The sequence below is a fragment of the Eucalyptus grandis genome, chromosome 7, assembly GCF_016545825.1.
Source record: "Eucalyptus grandis isolate ANBG69807.140 chromosome 7, ASM1654582v1, whole genome shotgun sequence".
Taxonomy (NCBI): Eukaryota; Viridiplantae; Streptophyta; class Magnoliopsida; order Myrtales; family Myrtaceae; genus Eucalyptus; species Eucalyptus grandis.
The window spans coordinates 28,403,103-28,426,011 of record NC_052618.1 but is presented as its reverse complement, the minus strand read 5'-3'; the positions used below and the strand labels follow the sequence as shown (position 1 = coordinate 28,426,011).

At 37.1% G+C, this 22,909-nt stretch overlaps 2 protein-coding genes across 2 annotated transcripts; one reads left to right on the top strand and one right to left on the bottom strand.

Annotated features, from left to right (window-relative positions):
- Positions 1–14,469: 14,469 nt before the first annotated feature.
- On the top strand, positions 14,470–17,499 carry LOC104453222 (probable carboxylesterase 2). The gene is made up of 2 exons (XM_010067744.3): positions 14,470–14,937; positions 16,613–17,499. The coding sequence occupies exons 1-2, from the start codon at positions 14,585–14,587 to the stop codon at positions 17,178–17,180; spliced, it is 921 nt and encodes a 306-aa protein (XP_010066046.2). The 5' UTR covers positions 14,470–14,584; the 3' UTR covers positions 17,181–17,499.
- Positions 17,500–21,956: 4,457 nt separating this feature from the next.
- Positions 21,957–22,496, bottom strand: LOC120296033 (glutamic acid-rich protein-like). Its single transcript, XM_039317681.1, has one exon. It carries the CDS (start codon positions 22,494–22,496, stop codon positions 21,957–21,959), a length of 540 nt encoding a protein of 179 aa, XP_039173615.1.
- Between the last annotated feature and the right edge of the window lie 413 nt (positions 22,497–22,909).

The following is a 22,909-nucleotide window of genomic DNA, read 5'->3' as shown; positions in this document are numbered from 1 at the left end:
AAAAAAAAAAGTGAAATCTTCTATCTTTTTTCTTTTTTTTAAAATTACCATTTTCATATTAAGATTAGTTAATTTATTGTTTGATTATTTAATTATCGTCCAAAAAAAAACTTTTGAATTCTCGGTCCCAGAAAGAGACTTCGCTATGGAAAAAGCTTTCGACAAATGTTGCCATTAAGGAAAAATATATCTTCTTCTTCTTTTTTTCAAATGTTTTTATGAATACTTCTTTTTTTTTATATAGAAGGCGGGTCCATCGAGGCTCTGCTTGGGACACTGGTACCCATACACGGGATACTAGCCCGATTAATATCAAGGCCGGGCTCAAGCGAGGGGGGTCCGATGGTCCCGAGGACAAGGGCCTAAATGGTCCTATGAATTCAAGATGTCCGTGCTTGTGATTAAGTCAAGGATCTAGCTTAAGATCTGATGGCCATGCTGGGATTTTTGGTATTTATGTGTGAGTTATTAGTGCTTGAATAGTATTTGTTTATTAAGGAAAATCAAATAAGATTTTTCTCACTAAATAATAGAAAATATTTTTCCAATTGATTTTCAAATCTTAGCTAAAAATATTGTTATTTTTCAAAATAAATTATTTTTCGAAAAATTTTTTTAAGAAAATATCTTTTTTTTTTTAAATAATCGGAGCTTAAACTTATTGATCTCCTCCGATTTTATTTTCAAAACGACCAAGAAATTAGGGAATTAATGGAGGTCTTCGATCCGCGTTCGAGGTCAATGACATTTTGTGATCTGATTTCGCTATCCAACTGGTCTACTTTTGCGGCTTCAAAGTATACGCTTGCTTTCTCCTCATAAAGCCGAGAGGTCAAGTGTACAAGTGAGACTCAAACATCTAACAAGATTGAAATAATATTTTAATATTCGAGGTTGTCTAAAAATTGGTTTTGAAACGGCCGACATTAGGAAGGTTTAAATTTGTATCTTAGGCGAAGTGAAGAACTTACAATTATTCAGATCTTTTTCTAATTACGATTTTTATTCATTGGAAAAATTAAATGTAACTAATGTCGTCTTATGGTTGAGCATGAAATTTCGTGAAAATTCTATATCTTCAACATCTTATCTACTACATTATTAAGCCGAAATACCATTTTGTCTCGCTTTTCACAAGTCCAGATATTATCTCCAAGGCTTTCTCTCGTGATTAAAACAATAAAGACTATATTGTCATTGGATAAGTATTTAACCTATATTTTTTTTTTCTCTTTTCACAACCTCCTTTTCCCAACTACATGAACTGTAACCCTCTTGTCCCAAGAAAACACTAAATAAATTTAGCATAGAACTCATAACACTTTTAGATGCAATTGTGCACATGCGCAGCACATGCTAAAAAGCTTATGAATGTTTAAGGTAAAAAAAATAACCTTCGACTTCATCTTATATGGTACATAGTACATGAAATTCATATGTCCTAGATGACATTGTTTGTATCGTCTCGTGAGTAACGTGAGGAGGACGAGTCTCATGATTAACATGAGTAGCATAATGCCTAAAATAACGCTTTTTTTTTTCCTAAAATAACGCTTAAATAAGCCAAAATTCTTATGTTTCAAAATTTTTATTACTATTTGCCAAAAAAGGGTTTGGCGGTCCGAAACTCCTCTGTCTATGCTCAGTTTTGCAAAATCTTGATTAGTCTACGAATGACAAGTTTGGCTTAGAAATATTGTCGATTTTGGGCTCCCCGACTTGCATTGTTCCTGGTGCTCTATAGTTTGCCTAACGACAATCGTGCACAGACCAAATCTATGGTCTTAAACTAAACATTCTCTTCCTAAGGCTCTATAGTTTGCCAAAGTTGCACACTTCTTTTGGCTTGCACACAAAAAAAGTATCACGTTCTTGAAAAAGTACTGGCGAAATGCCTTATAATGTTTTTAGGTGTCGTTGACGTGTGGTAATGCATGTTTTAAATAATGTATCAGATGTTCCTAGAAGCGTTTGGCATCTGTGCCAAAAAGCTGAACCACGTCGAAGCTGAAAATATGTTTCGTTCTCATTAAAAACCAATTTTTTTTTATCGGTGTCGTAACCAAACCGAACCGACTCAAACGTAAGAGGTAATGAAAAATATATTTTTAAAGCTACATCTAAAAGTTGCTGAGACGACTTCCTAGAAGCTTATGCGAGTTGCTGCATCCGATAAATTTGGCAAACGCCTTACAAAAGCTACAATTCGACGTCCCTTTTTCACGGTTGTAAGCTTATAGTTAATGCGGGAAAATTATATCAATTAGGCTCTATTTGATTTTTGATGACATTGAAGCAAAACCAACATTGTCTGGGGATTTGTCCCATGAGTACCTTTCCCATCACTGCAAGATTAACCCGTCGGATCAAATATAAGTGATGCATGTCGACACTCGTGGAGTCACAAAGAATTACTATCTCATGACGTAGCCTCAAGACGCTGTCTCCAGTAGGATTAGATAGTGTGAAGGTTAATCTATCTTCGTATTCACATTGTATTGATGTTGATGTGATGTCCTTTAAATCGTCCGTCGTTAAACTATTCGGAAATGAATCTCTCTAGCGCACGACGCAAGGGGAAATTCACTAGTTTATTCACAAAACTAGGTTCTTTTCATGAAACAAAGAAGCCAAACATAGGCTATCTCTTGCATAAATAGTTTAAGGGTGTCAATGGCTCAGTTTGGGTTGTAACCAAAGCATATGGATATGCGATTATTTTGATCCGAACAACGGTTTGATTCGAGTCAGGCTGGTTCGGGCCTTTTCAACACTCCTAAGGCCATGTTTTGTTCAAATTTGGGGAAATGGCTTTGCATTTTCCAAGTTATCTTTGAATGAATGGGCATTTAGTCAAGGTAAGAATATTTGGATACTCACTTTTATGCATATTTCGTAAAACAACTTTGAGGTGAAAAGAAAAAAGGAAAAAAAAAGAAAAGAAAAATAGAGGAGGAGATGTAGAACGTTGGAAAGGGCGAAATCATGGGGGAGGTAGCTCGAGTTGCTGCTGTTGGTGGTGGTACTGCTGGTGGGGAGGCGACTCACTAAGGTCATGCGACCTCAGGCGACGCCCTGGCTTGTGCGACCTTAGGTGATGCATTGGTTGGGTTGTAGATGCAGATGCATCGAAGAGGGTAAAATCATGGGAAGGCGGCTTGAGCTCCGCTGGTGGTGGTGGTGACAATGGTGATGGGGGAGGCGATTGGTGATGGTGGTGGTGAGATTGCATGACCTCAGGTAACGCCTTGGGTCGGGCGACCCAGCCACCTCGCACGATCTCAAGTGGTAGTGCTTGAGGTCGAGCAACCCAGGTGACTCTTGAGGTCGCCCAACCTCAAGCGAGGCTTCTTGACGTCTAGATCTAGCTACTCGTAGTTGAGCTCCGTTGGCTTAGCTTCACTAGTGGACCAGCAAGTCCAAGGAAGAAGATGATGAACAATATTTTTGAGGGCAAAAGAGGAAAACACGATTATTAGTGAGGGCAATATTAGAAAGAAAAAGGTCATTAAACCCTTACTTAGCATTCCGAAAATGCTAAAAGCTCAAAGAGGATTCTATTTGTTTTGGGCTTTTAGCATTTTAAATGCTAGCATTTGACCAAAGAGATCTTAAAATGCTAAACTAAACACCTAATATTTTTTCCGAGGAGTTTTGAGGGCTCAAAGCCCAATCCCCAAATTTTAGGTAGGATACCATTGAATTTGAGGTTCCAGAATATAATAGAAATCAATCAATAGTCAAGCTCCCAGCCTGTATGATGTCTCCCCAAGGTAGGCGTGGGTGTCCAGTTGCGCTTTCCGACGCCTTCTTGGTCAACGACTTTTTTTTTTGGTCAACCTTCTTGGTCAATGTTGGCTATTGCAAACTTTGAACGGCCAAGGGACAAAAAGAAAATTATAAAAAAAAAAAAAAAAAAGAGAGAGAAGAATACCCCGCTGAATACTCCTCATATATATAAATAAGATATAATCTAATCTCTAATCTAATTAATCTCTAAAAATCTCTAATCTAATCACAAGACCCAATAATCAACTGCCCTCCCTCCCTCTCTCCCTCCATAGTTCGATTCGGTTCTCTTGCTGTTACCCTCCAGACCCCCACTTCCCATCCCACCGTTTCACACCAAATTATCGATTCGAGTTGATTCAAAAAAACAAAAAATTATTTTCTAATAACTATCACAAAAAATCCTAAATTATACCCCAGATTTTGTTATCATAAAAAATCCTAAAAGGAAAAGAGGGCAAAGTTTGACCGTTTCAGAGAATCGTGGACTTATTTGAAACTAGTACTATACGTACTAAACAATTTTTTTTTCAATAATTATATTAACAGGTGCACTAAGTATATTATGGGAAAATATCACTAAAATCCTTAAATTATGTTAAAAGTGATATCAATATTCCAAACTTTTTCTTTTATATCACTAGTACCTCAAATTTATATCAATGACAAAAAAAAAAAAAAAAAAAAAACCTTTAGTCACAATTCCGTCCAAGATGGCCATTAAACATTCGACAAGATAGCTTGCGTGGATAACACCATGGATCAGAAATTAGGCTAATGGCTTTAAGGTTTTTTTTTGTCATGCTAGTAAAAGTTTGGAGGTTTTAATAACATTAAAAAAAAAAATAGGGGCATTAGTGTCATGGTGAGTATAATTGGGAGGTTTTTATGATACAAAAGAAAGTTAAGGTATTGGTATGGCACTAGGCATAATGTTAAATATTTTTTACAAAGAGAAAATTTTAAGGTATAAGTGTTATTAGTGAACATGCACTATAGCTTTTCTTTTATGGTACTAACCCTTCTTGGTCAACGTTAGCCTCCTTGGAAAAAGCAAGGGACCCAAAGAGAATTAAAACGAAAAAAAGAAAAAAAAATATGACCATGTCGGAGCACTGGATCGTTGACCAATTTCGAGCAAGTGCCATACGTACTAAACAAATTTTCTACGATTTGTTAACGGGTACGCTGAGGTACTTGTTGAACATTTAAGAAACTTTTTTTTTTCTTTTTTCAGTTTGCATTATTTTGACCGTTCTCGTGCCGATACAATTATAATGGTTTGACGATTGAATTATTGCAATTGAAGCATGTATAGAGTATTTTTTTTTCTTTTATTTGTAAAATAGTGGGAACGTGCGATCACTGTCGGCAATATAAGGTTGTGAGCCTTTTTACTTAATATAACTTGTTGGGCTAGGTTACTCCAAAGTATATATATCTTATTAATAACTTAACGTGAATATCCTGCCTTTGATCCAATCAAGACCGTACAAAATACTGTATATCATTAATCTATTTGGCTATAGTTTAATTAAAAACATGAAAATTGGAACGGTGCTAATCAAATTTGACCTAATTATTCGGTCGGGAGCTTCGAAATTTACTCTTGTACGTGTAGGCGTCTTAATGCCCGCAAAGAGATAACACTATTTAATGAGTGTGGGGTCACAAAACACATCGGACCGACATCATTTAGTGATCATGGTGTATTTACGAAAATGTATTTGGACCTTGTATATATAGTGGATCCCATATTCCTAAACTTATTTTGTGCATGTCAATTGAATTCTAAACTTTTTTCTTTTTATTTTGTCAATAAAATCCTAAGGTTCGTTCGTTTCGCGGAAAACAACTTCCGAAAAAACATTTTCCGGAATTTCCGGTGTTCGGATGGTGGAAAATAGATGGTCAAAGAAAATGTTTTCCGGTCAATGGAAAATCTCCTTGTAAGATTGTGGAAAATGATTTCAAAAACATTTTCCATAACTTCTTTCACCTTGTTTCTTTTCATTTATGCTTTCTTTTCTTTTATCTTTTTTTAAAAAATCGAGTTTTTAATTTTTTTTCCTTTTTCTTTTCTTTTTTTCCATTTCATCTTCTTCCTTGGTGGCCGGTCGTTGGCGACCGGCCATGAGCCAACTCGAGCCTTGCCTCAAGCCGGTGAGGCTTCGCCTAGCCCGATCTGGCGAAGCCGAGCTCGGGCCTCACCAGATTGGGCAAGGCAAAGCCCTGCCGGCCTGGGGTGGAGCTCGGGCCTCGCCAGATTCGGTGAGCTAGGTGGGGCTTGGACCTCACCTGAGCTCACTAGAGGTTCGCTGGGCTCTGGCAAGCCGCGAGCATGTCGGATTTGGCGACAGAGCTCAGGCTCTCGATCTAGGCAAGCTCGAGCTCCACCACTAGATCCAGCGAGCTCACGGCTCATCAAAGCCCAGCGAGCTGGATAAGGCTCGAGCGAGATCGGCCGAGCTCGAGCGAGATCGGCCAAACTTCGAGCTTGTCGGACCGGTCTTGGTCTTGGCCGCCAGCGCCCGCCATCGTCGGGCATGCGGTGGCGGAGGAAGAAGGAGGAAGGAGGAGGAGGAAGGAGGAAGGGAAATAAAAAGGAAAAAAAGAAAAAGAAAAAGAAAGAAATAATAAAAATTTCGTTTTTTTTTTTTTAAATACAAATAATTAAAAATTCATCTTTTTTAAAAATTAAAAATAAAAAAAACTAATTTTTTGGTCAATTAAAAATATTAGTTAACGAACGGTGGAAAATATTTTATATTCGAAGTTTATGTTTCAAATTAACACTAGAAAATAAAGTCATTTTCCTGAAAAATGACTTCTAGGAAAATGTTTTCCGAAACATAATATTTTCCGCGAAACGAACGGACACCTAATTTTGCAAGAAATTCCAATTATCTTTCCTATCAATTGTTGTTGGAAATGGCTAATGTAGTGTCTTATCATTATCAACGATCCTACGGTACATGCTGACATGGACAACTTGTGGATTGCTACGTCAGCAATTTCCCATGGAAGTTAGGCGAAATGACAGTATTCGAATTTTATACAAAGATTTAGGACTACAGCATCAAAGATTACAAAGCACTAATAACTTTATTTTTTAATATAGTTGGCAATCACCTCATAAAACTCCTTTAGTGTCAATGCACGATTAAATCTCTTTAAACCAGTTCTCGATTACGTATTTCCATATTTTAGTGATAGGCAAAATCCAAGCCTATATGGGAGGAATCACGTTGCAATTATTAAGACATGCCTTCATACGCACAAAGTTTTCCACATTGTCTGTTTTTCATCCAATTGATGATATTTGTTTATTAATATATGTGATGATTTTGCTTTAAATCCTTTTTTAAATCTAGAATTACGTCAGATGTGATAACATTTTATTGACATTTCAATTTGTAACGAGATAGTAAATATTAACATCATTCTCTATCGAGACAAAAATTGTTGTGTATTTTCATTATGCTTAAGTAGGTATTTACATATCCAAGAATGCATTCTTGAAGATTTACTTACAATAAAAGAAATACATAAAAAAAGAAAAATTCAAACTTTCAAAGATAGGTTCCCAAAACTTCCAAAATCCATAGCCCTATATTTGGTTTATACATTCCATAAAGGAGAAGAGTCGAGACCGTGAATCTTCAACTTGTATCGTCAAAATTCAAAACGTGTTATAGGAGTAGCTTTGGTGAGAGCATAAGCTAGTTGGTTAGCTGTGAAGATCAAATGCACACTAAGTTGTCATTTGATGACACGATCATGGACAAAACGGAAGTCAATTTCAACATGTGTTGGTACGAGTATGGAAAAATGGATTTGTAGACAGATAAGTAGCATCAATATTATTATGCCAAAGAATGGGAGGACTTCCTGAAAGAGTGAGCCAAGATAGATGAGTTTAGCTGCAGCATCGACAAGGGCTTTATACTCAGATTCTATCGAAGATGACGATACGGTTCATTGTTTTCTAGTGCACCAGGAGATCAAGTTAAGACCAAGAAAAATAGCATACCCTCTAGTTGACTTTTTGTCGTCAAAGCTACCAACCCAATTCACATAAGAAAAGGCTTGCAAGCAAGTATCATTGGATCGAGAAAGAAGCAAACTAAATGACTTTGTATGTTTGAGATAGCGTAAGCTGTAGTTTTCAGTTGGTGCATGCATGAATTGATAGGCTTTATTAATGGCAAAGGAGAGATTTGGTCTTGTTAACATCACATATTGGAGGGCATCGATTATAGATTGACATAGAGTAGGATCAGAAATCAGAGCACCCCCTTTCTCAGATGGTTTTGTAGTTGTGATCATAAGAATTAGGACTAGCTTGCACTCAAACATCCTAGCTTGGTGAAAAAGATCATCAATATAATGTCCTTGAGAGAGAAGTAGCATTTTAGAGTGAGAGATAGCCTCTATCACAAGGAAGAAGTGTAGTGGGTTGAGATCCTTAATGGAGAATTGTGCAGACAATTTGGGTAAGGTTGCACCAATGGTAGATTATGTATTACTTGTAATTTGAATGTCATCAACATAGATAAAAATAAATACATAAATAAATGACATTAGTGCCTCTTCGATAGATAAACAATTGGGGATTTGTTTATAATGTTGAGAATCTCAAATGAAGCAAAAACGTTGAAAGTCAGTGAAACTAGGCTTTCACAGCTTGCTTAAGATTATATAGACAATGTGCAATTAGCAAACATAGTTACGATTGTTGGGATATGATCCATACTCCTTATCAACAAGATGGCATAATATTAGAGTGAAACAAGATAAAACCTTGCGTCTCGAATTCCGTTTCACTTTTACTCTCTATTTCCTTATGATTGTGCGACAAATCAAACAACGTCAAGTTGGGCCCTCAAACCCAGGGAGCTGCTCCATGTACACCTCTTCAAGAAGAACCTTGTGTAAGAAGGCTTTATACACATCCGGTTGTTGTACTCGCCACCTTAAGAGACAACAATAAATAGAATGGTACAAACAGTGGGAATCATCATAAGTGGATTGAATATTTTCGTATAATCCAAGCCTTATTGTTGATTAAAACCTTTAGGGACTAGGCGAGCTTTATAGCACTCAAGACTATCATCAGCTATGTGCTTAACTCTATAAACCCATTTACAATCGACGAGATTTGCTGAGGAAGTGCGATGGACCAAAGACAATGTGTCATTTTTTAATAGGGTATTAAATTTATTGGTCATAACCACATGCCACTTAGGAATTTTGTTGGCTTGAGTGAATGAGGTTGGTTTATTGAAGTGCCGATATTGATTTGAGGAGGACTAGAGCGACATTGCATGGTGTAGGTGCTATTGGCCTAGGCGAGGGCCACGGTGGTGGTGGTGGAGCGGTCGATGACAAGGGAGAATGATAAAGATCACCAAGGGGCCGGGTTCTTAAGATAGGGGAGGTGGATGAATCGGTCTTAGACAACACTATGGGAGCCGGTGTAGGAGTTTGTGATCTCACTATAGTGGTGGGGGAGGAATGCCTATAGGGCCAAAGCCCACGATATTAAGATAGGTGTAGGAAGTAATGAATTAAGTGATGGATCGAGAATGGAAGGAGTTGTAAAGGAAAAACATGTTTCATCGAAATGAACATGTTAGGCAATGTATAAATGTTTTATGATATGGTCAAGGCAATGGTACCTTCTGTGAGAGAGACTCTATCCCAAGAAAATATAGGAAACTAAGCGGAAATCCATTTTATGAGAGTTTTAAGGACGTAGATATGGAAAACAACGATACCCATAATTTTTTAAGAGTGAATAATTCGGAGGGTGATTGTAAACCATTTCAAAAGGGGAGATGCAATTGGTGACATTGGACGGAATCCGGTTAATAAGGTAGGCTGCCATTTCGAATATATAGTGCTAATATTAGTTAAGGACAGAGAGATAAGCATATGATGTTAAACCAATTTCAACTATATGTTTATGACAATGCTCAACTGCCTCTTGCAGTTGCCCAATTGACAAGTTAGTGATATTGGACGGAATCCGATTCATGGGTATGAGAGGTGAAGAAGTGGTGAGCAATACCAATTTTTGAGAAAATGGAGTAGAGGGAACGAAATTCTCTACCCAGTCCATTTGACACAGCTTTAATTTTTTGTGATAAATAGTGGCCAACAAGAGTTTGAAAAGTAACAAAAACATAGTAAACATCTTAACTTGCTTTAAGAGGATAAAACCAAATAAATTTTGTGTGATCATCAATAAGAATATCAAAATCGCAATGACCATTAGTTGAACATAATGAAAAGAACCCCAAATAAAACTGCAAATTAAATCCGACAAAAATAAATTACAAGTTAGAGACAATTATAAGCACTAGCGACTAGCTTTGCCCAATCGATAAATTGTACATAAATGTCTCAATCATGTGGATTGAGACAACAAATTATTCTCTTTGATCATAAATCGTAAGAGATGCTCATGGGGATGGCCAAGATGTTGCTTTGAGAGGATAAAACAAAATAAATTTTGTGTAATCATCAACAAGAATAACAAAATAGCAATGGCCATTAGTTGAACAAAATGAGGAGGACCCCAAATATCACTAAAAATTAAATCCAACAGAAACAACAAATTATTCTCTTCATAGGAAGAGAGGAATTGTATATTAGATGTGATATTGTGGGAGTACCAACGTAGGGTATTGGTAGGCGAAGGTAAAAGAAGGGTAATGATATGGCAGTAGTGCGATTTGTACGTTAACATATGGTACACTTTAGCCAACCTTGCGAGCATTACGAGCACCATGACCACAGTTAAAGCAACCACTACGATCCCCATGACCTCTAGGTTGCTCATGGCTAGAGAAAGAGGAACTAAGAGGAGTGGAGGCAAAGGTTGAAGAAATTACGTTGAGTAGAGTTGGCTATAGCAGAGTGACCATTAGAGGAAGGTTCAAAGATCTGCGACATTGAGAAAGCCTAAAGACTTTCGTGACTAAGAAGACCTTGAAGCTCCATGTAATGAGATTACTTCAAAACAGCCAAGTAATGTAGTTTTCTGGAGATTAGATTGAAGACCACAGAAGTTGTGGACATTGAAATCCTCCAATTTCGAGAGGCCTGCCTGCAACATCCTTCTCATAGGCAACGAATTTAGCACATTGGAGGAAATTGATAACTAATCTGTCATTTTTTTGTTGCAGACGTTGAAAACCAAGATGAAGAGAGAGCATAAGTGTAGCGGAAGTTGAGCCAAAAGAGGCTTTGAGAGCATCCTAGATGTTTTTGCTAATTTGTTTACCAAGAATGAGTGGTAAACCGATTCTGAGAGGGACGCAATTAGAAGACTCATGATTGAAGCATCTTGTTATTACTGAAGAGTTGCTTGGGTTGCATTAGAGGGACACAGTTTGGTCCCATCAAATGACCATAGAGGTTATGGCCATTAAGTAACAGGATAACTTGTACATTCCATAGGAAAGGAAAAAAAAGAGGAGGAGGAGGAGAAAGCTAGCGTTGAAAGGGGCATGAGCCCTGAACGGCTTTTGATACCAAGTTGAGATATAAATTGTCATATATTTGCAATAAGTTTAGGTCGGTATTTATATACCCTAGAGTACACTGGAAGATTTGCTTATGAGAAAAAAAAACATAAAATAAAAATTTGTCTAACTTTTAAACAGAGGATTCCAAAACTTTTAATACCATTAGCCCCATTTAGTTGATACTCTCATTATTGATTTATTTTTTCTTTGTTTTCTAATTTAATAGTTGTTGACATTTTATCTATGAATAGTGGAAATCTAAAAAATTCATTATAAAATTTTTCATTGTAATCTTACATTATCTTCAAAATGATTATTCAGTTTATAGTTTAAAAGATCGATATTTATTAAGCAAATATTCAAACTTTTCAAAAACTTTTCTACACAACTTGTATTCTATTTTTCGAGTTGCTTCGTTTTATGAGATGAGATATAAGAAGGAATGGGAATTAATATACGGTGGTTTTCATTGAAGAAAATCCATTTAATATTTTGAGTTTACTCTTCTAAAAAAAGGTTGATTTTTGGATACATAAAAAATAAGACTTCATTCAAAATCATATATATTAAATTAAGGGATAAGAATACTATGAGCATCATAACTTTTACATACACACTTGAGTACCATGATTTTTATTTTTTCTCTCACTTAAGTGTCATAAATTTAAAAGATCGATCACTTGCAATCGGTGATTTGAGTCATCTGAAAATCCAACATGTTGAGTTGTCTGAAAATTCAACATGGACGCCAACCATCCTAAATGACATTACTTGGTGCAAACATGGATAATTTTTAAATTTTTGTAATTTTTATTTTAAAATTTTCTTTTCCCATTTTTTTAGTGCCAGTTAGAGTCTTTGGTAACCCTTGTCAGTTGCGAATGCCTTTTCTAGACTAGGCAAGAGCCACCTTGCCCATGGTTGGTGTGGCTGCAAAGGCAATAGGTGAGGCCATCGTGGCCTTTTTTGCCATGAGTGAGGTTGTAGTGGCCTTAGGCGAGGCCTTGGCAGTTGCAGGTGATGGCATGAAGGCCCTCACCAAACTGTGCAAGGGCTACCTACCCACGGCCGAGGATCCCACCCGGGGCCTTTATGACCACATTGGCTGAGGGCAAGGTCTTTGCAATCAACGATAATTGCTTATTCTCACTGGAATTGAAAAAGAATGAAAAGAAAAATAAAAATTCAAAAAAATTAGTAAAATTCAAAAAAATATTTAAAAAAATCCACACCAGAATGGAAAATTAATTAAAAAATTCATGTAGGATGATTTGTCAAAAATGACAATCAAATTATCCATTTTACTCCAATGTGACGCTTAAGTACGCGAAAAAAAAGTTACGGTACTTAAGTGAGCATTGTATGAAAATTATGCACTTATGCTATTCTTATCTCTTAAATTAACTTAAGGATCATTCGGGTGTTAATTTCATTTTTCTTATTAATAAAAGTGAAAATTTTGCAGAATGTTACACATTAGATTATACTTTTTGGATGATTTTTTGAAAGAATATAGGCATGAAAAAAAAATTCTATGGTAATACAAGAAAAATCATACTACTTGCAAATTATAAACGACAATTTCCTTTCATTATATTCATAGGAAAAATTATAGTGGTTTTTAAATTTCCCTCGTGTTTTAGCACGTACGCAAATCTTGCACAATCGTAGGACAAAAGCATAATCAAATGATGTCGCACTCGTAATAGTCCGAAATGTGATAATAAATGTGTATGGATCAAATCATTTCTAACTCACTCATTAGGCATACTTTTGATTTATCGTCGTGCAACAGAAGTCAATGTCTAGTAACAAATAAAAGTGTGAGGAAAAGGCATTCACTTTTCACCCTTTTCACTTTTTTTTTGGTCTCTCCAATTTTCCAGGACAATCGTGCCTTGCCTTCTCTACTAAAACTGAATTGCATGCCATAAAAAAAATAAAATAACAATCTGAATTGCACTGTTGTCATCTGATTTGAGAACCTCCTAGTCCAAGGCCGAGAAGCCAACGAATGGGCAAATAACACTATGCCTTTTTAAAGTTCCGCGGCTACCAGGACAAGCGAAAAGGCTTAATCAACAGGCGGACGACCCATTGAACCACCTAGGCTGGAGAGGCTCAAAGGCCTAATGGGTGAGCTTGGATAATAACCTCACAAAAAAAAGCCTAGGCCATCTCAGTCACAACCTTAGCCACAACTCGGCCACGACCTCGATCACGATTGATGCACTCGGTTACAGCCACGGCCACAACCTGGGCCAGGATTTTTGAACTCAATCACAACCCGTCAACCCTAATCCAGTCCAAACATTTTAGTGTACCATTTTAGCTATGGGAGAGCGTGGACAATCCCTTGGGCCCAACCTTTAGGAATAGTCTGGCGCGTTTCCCCCGAAATGGTATCGCTGAATGTGAACATCACATAAAATAATCTTAAATTTCATCTGGTAACATAACTTAAGAGGACTTTTGATGTATTCATTCTTTCAACGATCATCATTTTGCCATGACTTAGAGGTTTGGAAAGCTCTATGTGATTCCTAGACCCTTACGATTGCGTTTGGTTAGACTTTCAAGAATTTTTTTTAGGAAATGCGAGCTTGAAGAGTTTTCATAGAAGATAAAAACTGTTTGGTAAATTGTAATTAAAAAGTACATTGGAATGCAACTTTATAAGAAATACTGTTTGATAGAAATATATTCGAAATGCTTTTGGTATAACCAAAAAAAAAAAAAAACAATGATTGTAACTTTCGAAGTTCTAGTAAATGGGAATGAATTTGAAATTATATAACATGTGAATTATTTATGCGGATTTGGATCTAGACCACCCAATAAGAATGGGTCGGAGCTAGTTGGGTCGGGTAATCCAAGAACATTTCATGGAATTACCTAGATTCGTTCTGTAATGCGGTCAAACCCAAACTAGTGACCAGCTGAAGCCTTTGATTGCTCCTTCTGCTGAAAAAGATGGACCGACAACTGTAAGGGAGAGTAAAGCCAAAGGGCAATGACAACGGTGTCCCCCAATCACTATGCCAGCCCCACCAGAACAAGGCCGGCCTAGACGGTTCCACCAACCATTCCGCCGAGCAAGTCATGTCTCATTCAATGTGGCTTGGACTTCTAGCTTCATCTCCTCTTTCTATCTCTTTTGTCACCGCATAAATTTCAATCTTCTTTTTCATCATCACCCTCTCTCTCTCTCTCTCTCTCTCTCTGTGATACTTTCACACGGTTCTAGCAAGAAGGAGAAGATGGACGCCGGCGCTTCGGAGGTGGCCCGAGATTTCCGACCCTTCTTCAGGGTCTACAAGGACGGACGCGTGGAGAAGTACAAGCTGTTCGAGCAGATCAAGCCCCTCCCCGCCGGGCTCGACCCGGAGACGGGGATCGAGACCAAGGACATCGTCCTCTCGCCTGAGACTGGCGTGTCGGCCCGGATTTTCGTCCGCAAGACCGACGGCGGCCCGGATCGGAAACTGCCCCTCCTCATCCACTACCACGGCGGCGGGTTCTGCGCGGGGTCGCCCTTCGACACGGCATCGAACGGTTTCCTCTCCACGATGGTGACTCGGGCCAATGTCGTTGCAATCTCCGTCGACTACAGGTACTTCTAACGATGCCTTTTGTCAATCGCGATGCTTTCTCTAGTACTAAACCACTATCCCGTCTCTCCCACTTGAATTATTATCCGATTTTAATTTTCATCTAACTTTTAGCTAGACGACAAAAATTAGGATCTTTAATTGCTAGTTTATAAAATAAGTTACACACTGGTCATCGAATATATTGAGATTATTCTAGGCCGACAATGGATCGAATAATAATCCCAACAACTACTACTATTCTATTTTCTTGGCATGCTAACTTTGCCGACACTCACGTCAATTCGTGATTATTAGAAGTTTTGAATTTCTTTTTGACTAAGACCATTTTTTATGATTGAACCGAAATTCTAGTTTTGAGTTCATGTAGAGCATGTCGTTTAGTATTTTCTTTTTTTTTTAAAAATTTGAAGAAAGCCAGACATACTTAAGGACATAGCATAGCTGGACTGACTAGCAAATCTTATTTATTAAATTAAGTGAAGAAGACGTTGACGGGAAGGGGCAGATTAATTTTTTAAGGTAGATGGATACAAGTTCTGGTAGATCGAAATAAACGATAACTAATTTTAAAACATTATTGAAAAATTAAAGTGATTTTTAAATGATATAACTATTGAAAGTGCTCTCGTTTCGTCACTTAGAATCTTGACGTGATGGCGTGGCATGTCAGAGAAGTTCAGGTCAGCAATCATAATGTTTTTAGCAATTACGAATTACCGAAGAAGATAGATGTCGATGTCGCGGGGTTTAAGGTTTGATGTCTAGTCTACTAAATAATATCATGAAAAAAAAGAAAAAAGAAAAAGCTGTGCTCATGATTTTCTCTACGACCACATTATCATATTGCATCTGAAAATTATAAAAATTACTTGATGGGAAAGATTTTTTCGGTGGGCTCCGATTATTTTGATAAAAATGAACAATTTGAAAAGTATTTTTTTTAGAGTTATTTGTTTATATTATTTCAAATAATTAATTAATAAAAATATTTTTTATTGCCAATGACAATTTATCTTAAATATTTTCATGAACATTGAAAATATTTTTTATTTATATATTTTTATAAATGATACAATCGATTATTTTTATAAAGAAATATTTTTCAACTCATTTATTTTCTGCAAAATAAACATGCTATCAAATGATTTAAGTAACTTTCATTGGTATTTTTTTCCCTATTAAACACATCCATATGCTTATGAGATGTTGCATCACGTTACTTAAAGTGTGTCATAGAAATCCTATTTTTCTACCTAGCAAAGATTACTTATTAGAAGTAAATATTTCTATTAATGGTAAATTATCAATTAGGATTGGCGCAGGAAATATTGAGTTAATTTTCATTGGTGATAAAGATTTTAGTAGATTTTGCAATCAAGTCAATGAACTTCGAAATCAATCACCCAATGCACTTAGTGTTCATGTTTCTTTAATTGATGCACGTCTGATCGGAATATTCCAATTCTCGACGACGTGCATTTTTCAATGTAAGTGCCGACATGGAGGGCGCATCATTATCATGCGTCCGCAATGTCAACACCCTGTTAAAATATTGGCTGAATTACGATAAAAGTTTATCAATTGTTGAAAAAAAGAAAAGAAAATGTGGTCTATTGGGTAATTTAAATATAACCGTGGGCCAACTCAACTTATAATTACTTCCGGTAATTGAAGGTTGGCCCCGGAGAACCCGTTGCCCATTGCATACGAGGACTCGTTCGAAGCCCTAAAGTGGATCGCGGGCCACTCGGAGGGATCGGGCCCGGAACCGTGGCTGAACCAGTATGCAGATCTCGAGCGGGTCTTCATAGTTGGGGAGAGCGCCGGAGCCAACATAGGCCAGTACGTGGCGGCCCGAGCCGGCGCGGCCGGATTGGTGGGCGTCGGGATCAAGGGCATGCTGATAGTGCACCCGTTCTTCGGAGGCAAAGAGGTCGACGAGATGTACAAGTTCATGTGCCCGACGAGCTCCGGGCTCAACGATGACCCGAAGCTGAACCCGGCCGTTGACCCGGACCTGCCCAAGACGGTGTGCGAGAAGGTGCTGGTGTGCGTGGCGGAGAAGGATTGGCTGAGGAATAGAGGGGTGAAGTACTATGAGGCACTGTGCGGGAGCGGGTGGAAGGGGAAAGCGGAGCTTGTGGAGGCCAAGGATGAGGGACATTGCTTCCATCTGTTTAGCAAGAATGAGAGGGCTGAGGAGCTGATCAAGAAGATGGTTGATTTCATCACCACGGATTAGCTTCGGTTAGATTAGTTATATGAGGAAAATACCCTTTTAATTATGGTTGATTTTCCACATAAATAATCGCGTTTTTTTATGCATTTATAAAAAAATAATTCTTCTTGTTATTTCTGCCTAAACACCTAGCAAATCCAATGTTTCTTTCCAAGAGATTGGGTCAACGAAAGGTACAAAGCTGGAAATGTGGAGAGAAGCTTTTTGTGGCCATTCTTAGTGAGAAAATCTCCAGTAAATGAGCTGAACAGCTAATCAAAATCTTTCTTGTACCTACCTGAAATTGTTATTAGAATTAAAACTGAGGGGATTTTCTTATTTTTGCTGGGGTTCTATAAGAATGCATTTGAAGATTTCGAAATGAGATGGTTTATTCAGATGTGCGACTTGATCCACATCAGCCAGTACTATTCATACGTGATAGATATTATAGCTTTAGGTTCTATTTGTTTTGCGAAAATGTATCATTTTTGAAAAATATTTATCAAGAAAATGATTTTATTTTTTGGTATTTGACTGAAACCATAAAATAAATTAGAAAATATTTTTTGCCATACGGTGTGGAGAATTTGATTTGATTTACCCAGAGAAAATTACTAAAAAAAAATCGATTTCCTTTTCTATTTTTCTATTCCTTCTTCCTCTGCGTTGCTTCTTTCATTTCTCACCACCATCCCTGTCTCCTTTTTCTAGTAGTTCGTCCCCAACCGGCTTATGAAGGCCAAGCTCGCCCTAGGTCAGTGAGGCTCAAGCTCCCCAAATTGGTGAGCATGAGGCTTGCCAGAGGTCAGTAGTCATGGTGAGCTTGAGGCCTTGTGAGTCAATTGTCCACTTGAGCTTAAATGAAGTCGACAGCGGAGGAAGCGAAGGGTTTCATGTAGACTACGATAAGCTTGAATGAAGAATCAAGCCTTGGGTGAGCGGGTCGGCGAGGCTCAAGCCTCACCTAAGGTTGCTAGAGTTTAGTGAGACTTTGGCAACCTCGGGTGAGGCTAGCGATCACCAAGGAAGAAGCAAAAATAAAAATAAAAAATAAAGAAAGAAAGAATAAAAATTAAAACAATTAATTCATATTTTTAGATAAAAATAATTTAAAATTCGAATATTAAAAATAAAAATAGTCATAAATTGATTTTTTTAAATATAAAAATAATCATTTAAAAATAATTTTATAATAATGAATGTTTCATTAATCAAGTACCCAAGCTTGAGCACTGAGGACCTATACACGTCTATGGACCTAAGCCTGATTGTTGGATATCAGAGCTCAAGTGTCGGTGACCTAAGTACAATGTTTATGGACTTAGGCATTGGGCATGGGACTAGGGGTTCGGGCTTGGCCTCAATATATCTAGGCATGGTTGCTGGGCTCCTTGGCCTAACCTCAATGGACCCAGGAGACATAGTCTTGAACTCTGGGATCCAGAAACTAACATTTGCCCAAGCCTACAATTTTGGATCCAAGTGTCAACTCCTAGACACATCTTGAGAAACGTTTTCTAATTCTTTCAAAGAAGAAATCATTTTCCCGAATTTAAATTTTATAGGAAAATCTTTTCCATCGAATAAAATCTAGACAAGGAACAAAGGTGTATGGAGCCATTTCTGTGTGGAGGTAAAGCCACCTTTTTTTTATATATCTTCTACGATTTTCCGAATTTGAAAAAATATGTACAAGTAATTACGTCAATTTGTTGATCAATCCAGCTAGTTGCATGACTACATTTTGCTTTGGATATGTGGGTTGTTGAGAAACTTCTTTGTGATATTTTGAAGATGATAAAATAATCAAAAGCTACCTATGCGTGCATTGCTTTGAGTGGAACCAGTTTATAGATACATATGTCAATATGCAGATGGAGTTAGGGACAGAAAAGTCAGAAGCCTGGTGGAGCGCTGTATCTACGGAAGGTGGATGAAGTATTGACTATCTAAGGCCATTTAGACCTATGTTGATAGGTAAACAAGCCATAGGATGATGGGTGATTGAGGCTTGGATGAACTTGTAGAAGGTGAGTAGCTTTTGTAGAATCAAAATACGTTAATACGGTTGGAGCGACCAATAGGTAGAAGGTGAATAATCAACTCAATATAAGTGTGAAAAGATTGGATAAACCATACATAGAAGTAGCTCTTGTTACAAAAGGAGTAGAGGACGCAATGCATGCTTCTACATTCCTGTTTTTCAAATTGGTGAACAACTACTTTCACATTATAAAATCCATATAAAATAAGCTAGAAGAGCAACGGAGTAGTTTTTCAATTTTTGTAAGAGTAGATTAGAGAGTCAACCGGACCATAAATGTAGAAGGCATTATTTCTGGAGAGCTTTTGCTTTATCACATATTGCACACTAATCTTGTAGAAAGCATGTCTTTTTCCCAAAGAAGTTGGTGCAACAGCTCATTTAACCCTGAAAAAGGGCTTCAACCAATAATTTGAAGATTGAAAGCCTATTTAGACATATTAAGGTGTGTTTGGTTCAGTTTTCCCAATGGGCTTTTAGCCTTCAAAGCCTCTTGGGGAAATGATATGGTGTTTGGCAAGCTTGTCAAAGAGGCTTTTGAGCAAATGTTGACCTTGGGAAAGCTGAAAATCTAAAGCCGGAATTAGTTTTGGGCTTTCAGTATTTGACCAAATGATGAAACTAGTCTTTTTTTCAAAGCTATTCTCATCAATTCTTTAGTCTTTTGGTTTTACCTCTCATTGTTCCAAAACTACCCTTACTTTCACTAGAGTTGGCAAATAGTTTAATATTTTTAATAAGAAAGAAAAATTAAATCCAAAAGCCCTTTACCAAAAAAAAAAAAAAAAAAAGATTTGCTAAACACTCACCCCAAAATAGCTTTGCTTTTTTTTACCAAATGCAATTTATATTTTCCCCAAAGTCCTTTGGGCCAAAGACATTTGCTTTTCCCAATGCCCATTTTCAAGGTTAAACCAAGCACAACTTAAAGGTGGCAGAGGACTTTGGCAACAATTCAGAACTTCTATTCTCTCTTTCAATTATAGTCTCTATCTATCACTTGTGCAAAATTGTTTATTTTCTAATTGTAGTTCCTAAGAGGGCTGAATTCTTACAATTTGGAAATAGAGGGGATTATAGTGTTATAAAAGGGGCTCGTGTTTAAATTGTTATCTACTAAGTTTGGTGTAAAAGTAGCACCATTTGAAAGTGCTAGTATGAATACCCAGAGGGGGGTGAATAGGCGTGAAAACAGATTTTGCAAAATACAGTAGAAATACTGTATTTTTAAACTGAGTCTAATAAACAACAGACTTTGAAAAAGAATTCATACTTTAACAACTATTTCGAAACACAGAAAAGTATCATGGCAAATAAAATAAAGGAGTTCAAGGAAGATAAAATGAACACAAGATTTATAGTGGTTCGACTTAAAGATTGGTTTAACGATTCTACTCACTCTCACGCCGATAGCCTTCTAGTTGGTTTTCACTATGAATCGAAAAAGAGTGTTACAACCTTATAGCATTGAATTCTCAGTGAAGAATTTCTATTGCTCTCACAAATTCACTCTTTAGAGTTTCTCTATTTTTCGAATACAAGTTTGAGCACTGTATGAGGAAGAGTAAGTAATTTGGGAAGTTTCAGACTTTGAAATTCTTATTTCATGCACTCCTCAAATGGCTTGAAAAACCTCCTTAAATACCCCTCCATGCATTTTCGACCGTTGGCACTTTCCAGAGAAATTCTTCTAATCAACCCATTGGACATAATCAATTAAGGAGATCTCGAGCCATTTGAAGATTGAGATGAAAGTCTGATAATTTTGGTCGCCCATACAATTAGAATCTTGGTTTCTATAAGTAAATTTTTTCCAAATAAACTTGCCTTCCAAAAATGATTTTTCCGTTCCGTGATTGATTCCAATAAATATAACCAAAAAGGTAATTGATATTTCCAACTAGAAAGCCATATATATCATGTTCGTACTGGAGCCTTGAAGGAAGAAAAATAATCCCGAGTCTAATTAAATCTTCGTTCTTCACTCGTGTTTAATTTAGGTTTTTGTCAGAGTGGGGGCAGACTTCTAGTATAGGAAAGACTTTGAGAGAATTCCATAAAAGTCTATTTTACTTCAGTATGAAAAGTTTTGTTGGCTTCAAAATCTAATAAGAGTTTTCTCCAACAATCTTTCCCTTTTTTATGGTAACAAAACTTTCATGCAAATTTAAAAACTTATATCCTGCAAAACAACACTTTAGCAGCACATGATAACTTAAAATAAGAACAGATTATTATAGAGCTGAATAGCATTGATTTTGTAACAAAAAAAAAATTAGTCTTAACAGTTCTGTAATAACATAACAATGTAGAGTTCAACAAAAGTTATCCACAACCACAAAAGTTAAGTGCAAGTTCAAACAAACATAAAAAAAGAAAGAGAAAGTCATAATAAAAAAATGAATAAAAATGATATAAAATGATGGAGTCATTTAGGGTTGTCTGTGAATGCGAACAAGTTGGAAATCCTCTAGCAACTACACCGCCACCTCAAGCTTCTCTTGGCACCGATGATAGACATTCGTACTTTGACTACGCCTCCGTGAAGCCTATTGATTCAATGTCTAAACTTGAGTATCAAAAGATCGTACCTTGCCAATTAGAAAATCTGAGGTAGATCTTAAGGTAGTATGTAACTTCTGGATTTCAACCTCCACGGCATATTGCTGTGCCTTTATCTCCAAAAGGAGTTCCACTATCCTTGGATAGTTTGTGTCAGGATCAGTTTGGGCACTAGCTTCAACAAAGTGAACCTATGGAGTATCCGGAAGTGAAGGAACATCAACTTGAACGCTTGCAATTTGTTGCTTGTCCTGATTCAGAGTTTCTTCTTCAACCTCAACTTCAGGGAAATGAGAATCAAAGACATCTTCAGCATCTGCAAGAGATCGACTAATGCCATCATTAGCAGTGGGTGCATGAGTTTTTTCATGGTCTCCCCCTATTTTGGTACCTTCAAGTTGAGATGAGACTTCTTCTTCTTGTACCTTTCCCTTTCCAGTGCTAGATCTCTTTTCTTGTTTAATGTCTTCTCCTTCCAATGCAGCATTTTCCCTGTCCTCTTCAGTGTCATCCAATATTGGTATTGCATCAGTATCTCCTTCAGAATCTTCATCTTCATTCTCATTCTCTGCTAATTTTTCAGCATCACCTTCATCTTCATCTTTTTGTTCAACTTCTTCCTTTACTTGTTCACCTTCTTTTTCTTTTGTTTCTTCAGAATCAGGATAACCTTGAAGATTTCGCAAGGTGAGCGTAGAAATTGCCAGATCATCCTCCTTTTCTTCGCCCATCAGGAGGATAGACTTCTTTTTCTTTGAAGTCTTTTGGATAGTATCTTTTCCTTTTAGCTTCCTTGCAGCAGTAGATCCTTCCTTCATTCTGGTAGATGATTCCTTCTTCAAAATATCCAAGGCCTTAGACAGATCTTTCAGCCTCATTTTGGAAATCATCTTCATTCCTATCTCCATAGGAGTGAGAGTTCTTGATCAAAGTTAAGAGGGCAACTGGATTTGAAAGTGTCTGAACAATCTTTTAATCAAGGCAGAGTAGGGTAGTTGTTCTTTGTCTTTCATCACAGTTCTGTAGATATGCAAAAAGATAGTATGTGAGAGAGAAAAAGGAATGCCATTGCAAATTGCCCACATGATCTTCGCTTCAAATCTCGACACATCAGTCTTGGAGACAGCCTTGGGTCTGATACAAT

What these genes read in the sequence shown, in the direction of transcription:
- LOC120296033 (XM_039317681.1), bottom strand. Translation starts at nt 22,496, where the DNA reads ATGGGCGAAGAAAAGGAGGATGATCTGGCAATTTCTACGCTCACCTTG.
- LOC104453222 (XM_010067744.3), top strand. Translation starts at nt 14,585, where the DNA reads ATGGACGCCGGCGCTTCGGAGGTGGCCCGAGATTTCCGACCCTTCTTC. An exon ending in GCAATCTCCGTCGACTACAG is followed by an intron (nt 14,938 to 16,612) that starts GTACTTCTAACG and finishes CGGTAATTGAAG; the next exon opens with GTTGGCCCCGGAGAACCCGT.